The 7,260-nt window shown below is 39.9% G+C and overlaps 1 protein-coding gene across 1 annotated transcript in view; it reads left to right on the top strand.

Moving 5' to 3' along the window:
* Positions 1-7,070, top strand: part of FANCI (FA complementation group I) — a 28,068-nt gene extending 20,998 nt beyond the window's left edge. Inside the window, exons 29-37 of the mRNA XM_015815280.1 lie at positions 763-831; positions 971-1,061; positions 1,975-2,159; positions 2,761-2,817; positions 2,951-3,010; positions 3,530-3,616; positions 4,314-4,409; positions 5,424-5,540; positions 7,000-7,070. Coding sequence (XP_015670766.1) covers positions 763-831; positions 971-1,061; positions 1,975-2,159; positions 2,761-2,817; positions 2,951-3,010; positions 3,530-3,616; positions 4,314-4,409; positions 5,424-5,540; positions 7,000-7,062 — 825 coding nt within the window. The 3' untranslated portion in view covers positions 7,063-7,070. The remainder of the gene's footprint in view (positions 1-762; positions 832-970; positions 1,062-1,974; positions 2,160-2,760; positions 2,818-2,950; positions 3,011-3,529; positions 3,617-4,313; positions 4,410-5,423; positions 5,541-6,999) is intronic.
* Positions 7,071-7,260: the final 190 nt, after the last annotated feature.

Here is a 7,260-nt window from a genome sequence, read left to right on the forward strand (position 1 = left end):
CTTTTTTTTGTTAAAATATAAACCAAGACAACACGCTGTACACCAGACACTGGGAATTGTTATAGTTTAAAAACCAATAAAATATTTAAAATAAAATATGAAGTATGAACCTAGCTTGTAGCTCAACATATTGCGCCAGTTGTCATGGTTGTACTATATCAACAAGCCACGATTAAAACAATGTCTTGTGAACCTAATTGGTTTACTTAACCTGCATCCCTTTTCCCTTTAATGGGATTCTTGAAGTGGCAATCTTACCAGTATGGGATAGATTAGAGCAGTGGTTCTCAGCCTTTTTAATGCCGTGACCCCCAACCGGTCGTAAGTCGAGGACTAAACCGGTTGTAAGTCGAGGACTACCCAACTGGTCGTAAGTCGAGGACTTTCCCTGCCTGGGAGCGCCACGCATGCGTGGTTCCTCCCCCTGCACCGGCCGAGGCATAGCTGGCAAGCGGCAGATGGAGCAGGCCGACCACCAGCTGGCCCAGCCCAAGGGAGGTAAGGCACCCGCCGGAAAAGGGGAAAAAAATGGCGGACAGCCTTGCTTGGCGACCCCCGTGAAATGGTCGATCGACCCCAAATGGGGTCGCGACCCATAGGTTGAGAACCGCTGGATTAGAGAGTTCTGCTTGGATCAAGGGAGATGGAATTCAAATTCTTGATTACTCACAAAATTCAGAAAGAAACTTTGAGCAGTTACTCTTATCCTAGCTCTTATAGGGTTGTAACAAAGACAATCTCTGTTTCTATTAATATTCCCAGGATGTTGAGATGGAACATCAGTGTCACTTTGCCCTTGTGAATTCAAAGACTGCAGCTCCTACTGCTTGTGTAAGTTACATTGGGATCCAACTTAAAGAGTGCAATTACCGAAACATGAAAATTGCTACTTTAGAAGAGAGCATCACACAGCACTTGGCTCGTTACTTATGTGGCGTAAGTTGTCTCAACCTCTGTCTTTTTTTTTAAGTTGATGGTTTTGAGTCAAGCAGACAAGATCCTTGAAGAGGTAGATTGGCTGATCAACAGGATGAAAAACTATTTGGGATCCGAGGCAGCAGGTAATATTTATGAAGGACCTCTTTTGTGAAATGCTTGGATAATTGCCTGTTTTCTGTCAAAAATGACTGCTTCTGGGGAAAGCCCAACGACGATCATTAAAGAAATCTACATCATCAGCTTTCAAATTAATATAATTAGAGCTTTGTCTTGGTATTTGCAAAAATATGGGCCCCCACTTTTGTCAGATCAAACAAGTAGACATGATCAGATATATTAAGATCCTCTTTTTTCAGAAGAGATCCCAGCTATACATTTTGGCTATAAAGAGAAAAAAAATGGGCCATAAGGAAAAAGTTCCACACCTTTAAGTAGTAAACAGGAATATAAGAGATGGGTTCAGGGAGTAGGAATGTGGCTGATCACAAAATCGTGCCAGTTTAATCTTCACGAGGTGAGAGGGAGGGAGCCTCCAGATGTGCAAATCAGATCTTATCTGGGTTTTTTTGAACATTCTGCATAATTTCAATCAGTTTTACCGCAGCCTATTTTATTCTCTGTCTTTTTTTTTTTTTTTTGTCTTAAGAAAATTGCAGTTGAAGATCGATGTTTTCTAAGTGGCTTGATTCGATAAACATAATGGCGGCCACATTTTGGATCTAATGAAGTCTTATTTTAAAGCTTACGTAACGCTTTCCCTGTATTCGCTCAAAATAGCAGGAAACTAACCATCACATCCAATTTTGACGATGAAACTATAAGTAGCTCTAAGAATGGAAAAATTGAGGGATTCAGGGGCAAAGAAACTTAAGAATCCCAGGCTCTCTTCTAACCATGTGCTAGAAGTCCACCTGAACCACAACTCGGAGAGAAAAAAAAGACCCTCCCATCCAAAGCAGACAGTCCTAGAGGATTCAGACCTTGTCTTTTGTGACCTGAACATAACTCCCCCCCCCTTTTTTTTTCTTTTACTAGAAAATGCCTCTCAAGCAGTAAACCAGACTCAACCTCTAGAGAAAGCTGTCATTCTACAGCTTGGGACTTTGCTGACAGCCTACCACGAGCTGGTCCAAACGGCCCTACCCACAGGAAGCTGTGTGGACACGTTGCTTAGGAGTCTCAGCAAGATGTATGCCATTCTCACAACTCTTGTGAAATATGTGAGTGCTTGGAGGGGTAAAGGCAAATTCCCCTTAAGTCCATTAGTCAGAGGGAGTTAAAATGTAGACAGCTGTTAGGCCGAACAGTAGAAAAGAGCTGGTTTAAGCGGAAAATGTCCATAGGACTATTCCTAAAAAGGGCCTGAATCTTAAATGGTGTCTGCCAAATGTTTGGTTATGCAGACCCTAGAAGCATGGAGTTGCCTGCTATAAGGCCCAGGAATAATATATGTAAAGACATCCTGATTTGAGTTGGATAATGTGAAACGATGTTCCTTACCTGGGGAAAGGGGCAAGATTCTGTTATTCCATCTGCAACAGGAAAAAATACTCTTAATCTCCTCCTGTGCTATTTCTTGGCCTTGCTTACCTCAAAGCGTTGATATCAATCTTTGAAAGAATTTCTCTCTATCCCGTCTTACATGAAGCAAAATAAAGGCCATATTATTCTTCTTTCTCATGTTCTCCTCTTTCTGAGTAATCTTTTCTCCTCCATTAATGTTCCACTGCTCCCTTCCCAAGGCCTAGTTTATATATATTCTTTCACGGAGAGTTAGGCAGTCCTATCACTCAGACATGTCCTCTTGCTTTACTCTCCTAGTATCTCCAAGTGTGTCGAAACACAGCCGGAGGGATTCCGGGACGATTTGAGAAACTGGTGAGTATAGCTCCTTGTGCACAATGCCTATCATTATTATAAATTATAAATATTGGGCCAGGTAGGAATGGAGATTCTGTGGAGATCATAAAAGGAAACTCTCAGGATAACTATCACCCCTTTATTTCTGTAGGTTAGGCTGTCTGGTTCTCACATGACTCCTCAGTGCTACGCCTTCATCACATACGTCCAGGTGAGACAAAGTGCTCAATTTCTGATTTCTAGTCCCAGATGAAGCTGCTATTAACTTAGGAAGAGAAATGCTAAGAGTGTAAGATGAAGCAACTTTGTTGAATCAAACTGCATTTGAGTTTGAGCATCCCCTGGTAGGGGTGGGAAGCTGGTGGCAACCCAAATACATCTGTGGATGCTCTAATGTCAAAATCTGAGGATCAAAGTTCCATTAGATGTTGCTGGCAGACAGAATTCCATCGTGTTCTATGCAGCCATAGAACTATATGAATGTAGCAGGCGGAAAGATCTTGAATTTGAGGATGTTAAGAATGAAGATCCAGAATTTCTCTAACGCTGTGACAAAAGTAATTGGAACAACAGTGTGAGCTCGTAGTCCTCAAGAGTTAGGAAAACACATCAGTAGACTGTTGCCAGCAAATAACCAACTGAAGCCTCTGGACCCATGTGCCCAGTTGCTCTATTCCCACCAGACCCATTAAAGATATGTCTTCCTAATATGATTTTTTGTTTTCTTCAGAACATCCAACGTGAAACCCTGACCTCTGCAGGTGAAAAAAAGAAAAAAGACAAAAAGGGAGAGGAATCCGCTGTTATGGTAAGCGTGGTTAGTTTTTCACATTTATGTAGTTCCATGAAGCCAGGCTGAGCTAAAAGTTGATCTTCAATATTTTCTTACATCTAAATCTTAGAGTGGGTTTAAACTATTGTCCTACAGTAGTTCCCAGACATTTTATTTTTGCATTCTAGAACGGCAGCAACTTCTAGGAAAATGAGATATTCACACAATCAGAAACAATTGATATGTTCGTACACAATAAAGGTTAAGAGAAAATGGGGTGAACTTAACATGGTTGATGCTTGGACAGAAGACTTATCATTTTGCTTCTGTCCGCAGAGAGATTCTAGTTACATGAAATGTCTGTGTGAAGAGTTGATTCAGTTGAGTGATGTCAATAGTGTATTTTAAAATATTTAAAATCTTTCCATGTTTTTTGTTTACATAAATGTGAAACTAATGTAGCCAACAGTATTCTACTTCGTTGCTTCCAAAATTCCTTTGTAACTAAAACACTTGCTTAGCTCTTTAATGTAGAAAATAACGTCTGGTCTATTTTGATCTCAAAATATGGTATTCTTTTCATTTGTTCTACTTTTGCTAACTTCTGGCCCATGAAAATTCTTTGTTGGATGCTGTCTGGTGACACTTCTTATGAGACGGGTAGTTATATAAACAAATAAAATCCTAAACAGTAATAATGTGTTGTCTTCTATTGCTATGCTGATTTTCTTGGAATTCATAGGCTAAAGTGTTGCGGGAGACTAAACCAATTCCAAACTTGGTTTTCGCCATAGAACAGTATGAGAATTTTCTGATCCATCTCTCTAAAAAGGCAAAGGTAAGATTTAATTCTAAAAATATCGTTATTCCTTTTTATAAAATACCGGCAATTGTGATATAACTTAGTATATCTTTTATACTGCATCTGATGCTTATGCATTTTACGATTCATTAGCCCCTGCCTCCAAGTTCAAAATTTTAATTATTTTTCATTTGCATAAGCAATTTCACTTCTTGACTTCCCACATCAAAATAGCATCCGTATATTAGAATTCAGAGTGATCGAGAAGGGTCTTTATATTTGCCCTCTGATGAAATATTAATTTATTTGTCTCATAAACCCAATTCAAACAGTGTCTTTCTATTCAGATGCAAATTTTCAGTTAAATTTTTAGTTGATCTATACCAGTGGTGGCGAACCTATGGCACGCGTGCCACAGGGGGCACTTGGAACCCTCTCTGTGGGCACACGCACCTCTCTCTTTGGCTAAGTTTTCGCAGGAAAAAAGCCATTTCTCAAGCCCCTTCCTAGCCAAAACAAGCCTCCAGAGCGAGCGCACTGTTTTCAGCTTTGAACTATATCAAATCTGACACCAGAAACAGACTAACAGATGACCTGAGTGCTGCATGTGTTGCTTTCAAACTTACAAAGTATAAGCCAAGGTTAGATAAATTATCAGCATGCATACAACAGCAGAAATCACATTAATTGTTCAAAGGCATGCCAAATGCCAACTTTTACCTTTCAGTAAAAAGTTGTTTGTATCATTGAAAGCTTTGTTATTGTGTTTTTCTTTTAAGACAAAAAGATGTTAATGCATGAGTTGTTTTTTCTAAACTAAAACCTCAGTATTCAGATTAAATTGTCCTGTTGATACTTTGCAATAAATAAGTGGGTTTTGGGTTGCAGTTTGGGCACTTGGTCTCTAAAAGGTTCGCCATCACTGATCTATACACTTACAGTAACCGTACCTCATATAACCCAAGTGTAAATTTGATATTTCTTTTCAATCCTTTGAATGGGTGGTGTAAACATTTTGCAAAATAACTGATTGACCTCTGGGTGTTCCAGGTCAACTTAATGCAATACATGAAACTAAGTGCCTCCCGGGATTTCCGAATCAACGTATCTACTATAGAAAATGTCCTACAGGAACAGGATGCTGAGGAGGAGCCAGACCACAATGAGGTCAGTTTGCAGGAAAGGTGACCTCCCCATGTGCCTCCAAGACCCCTCCCTTGATGCCTACACGCCTTCTTTTAAAAGGTTCCTTTCATGATATAAAGGAAGTTCTCGGTTTATGGCCACAATTCACAAAGCTGAACATTTTGGTTCCTAAGGAACACAGCTGTTAAGTGAATTTTGCTCCGCTTTACGACCTTTCTGGCCACATTTGTTAAGTTAGTAACATGGCTGTTAAGTGAATCTGGCTTCCCCATTGACTTTGCTAGTCAGAAGGTCGCAAAAGGGATCACATGGCCCCCGGGACGCTGCGACCGTCATAAATGTGAGCCAGTTGCCAAGCATCCAAATTTTGGTCCCGTGGGGAAGCTGCAACAGTCATAAGTGTAAAAAAAAAAATCATAAATAATTTTTCTTCAGTGCCACAGTCACTAAATGGACTGTTTTAAGTTGGGGACTACCTGCACATTGAAAAGGGGGTGAGGTAAAGCCCCTGCCAATTTGCAACAAGGCCTTTATGCTCCACAAATGTTCTGCTGATGCCCATTTTGGAAGCCACTTTGTGAATGTCCTCCCACTAAGATCCCAAATTTCCAGATGTGCTCCTTGTTTCTAAGAGGTTTTCTTTATAGTCTGAAGGATCTTCTTTTGGTGATAGCAATATATATCTCTCTAAATTCTCCTTGTGAAGTTTGCATGAGTATCAACCACACGCGTGCTAACATCAGTTTAAATAATTATAGTGTGTAAATCTAAATAAAAAATCATGGTGTTTGGAAAACACCATGAGAGACATAGTTGGCAATTAGAGGGTGAACCAATTGAACAGGTTAACACCCTTGTATGCTTAGGTAAAAATTTTTCCAAGACTGGATCTTGGGCTTGCCACCATCAACGGAGCACGCTTAGACCAAAGGCTCGTTTGAATCTACTGCTTAAATTAAAGGATCATAGTTATCCAGGGTCCCTTGTTCTATTAATCAGAGTATATAAAGCTAAGGTTACTCCTGTGGTTTTGTAAAAATAAATTATAGTGTTCTGCCAACTTGTTTTAAAAGCCAACCATTAATGGAACATGGCAATATGGCAACAGTCCTAGTCCTATTCCAAAGTGAAGGGACAATTCCACACTGCTACAGTTTGGGAGCAGGAATAAATACCAAGACATTTTCTGCTTCCAGGAAATTTAAATTAATTTCAAAATTTAATTTCAAAAATAAAATAGGAATCCCGAAACGTTTTGTTGTGGGATCTCCATCCTTACCATAGTTCTCTTCTGTTTCTTTCCTTGAAACATACCTTAACAAAGGCCAAAAAAACACACCACCCTCCGAAATATTTGGGAGATCTGTTACAACAGAGGTGACTAGTTTGGTTAGCTAGCAAATTATATAGCTTGCACTATTTCAGTCATTCACTGGCCAGTTATGGGTTTCCTGATGTGCTCTGCTTTTATTTCTTCCAGAGCGTTGCGTCTGCACAGTCAAACCCCAGCAGAGAACCCAAGAAGAAGAGACGAAAAAAATGAGAGCAGCACTGTTGCTTCTCAAATGGCTGGTTTTGCACCTTTTTAACACCCATCTTTTTCAGTCTACAGCATATTTAAAAAAGTGTTTCTTCACCATATCCTTTGCACATAGAACCTTGAATGCTCGCAGTATCGGTAACCTGCTGATGACCTATCCATGGTCTATCCCAATAAGGCACATTAAATTTGCCACTTTTC

This window comes from Protobothrops mucrosquamatus, unplaced genomic scaffold (genome assembly GCF_001527695.2).
Source record: "Protobothrops mucrosquamatus isolate PMUCROS unplaced genomic scaffold, P.Mucros_1.0 scaffold334, whole genome shotgun sequence".
Classification (NCBI taxonomy): Eukaryota; Metazoa; Chordata; class Lepidosauria; order Squamata; family Viperidae; genus Protobothrops; species Protobothrops mucrosquamatus.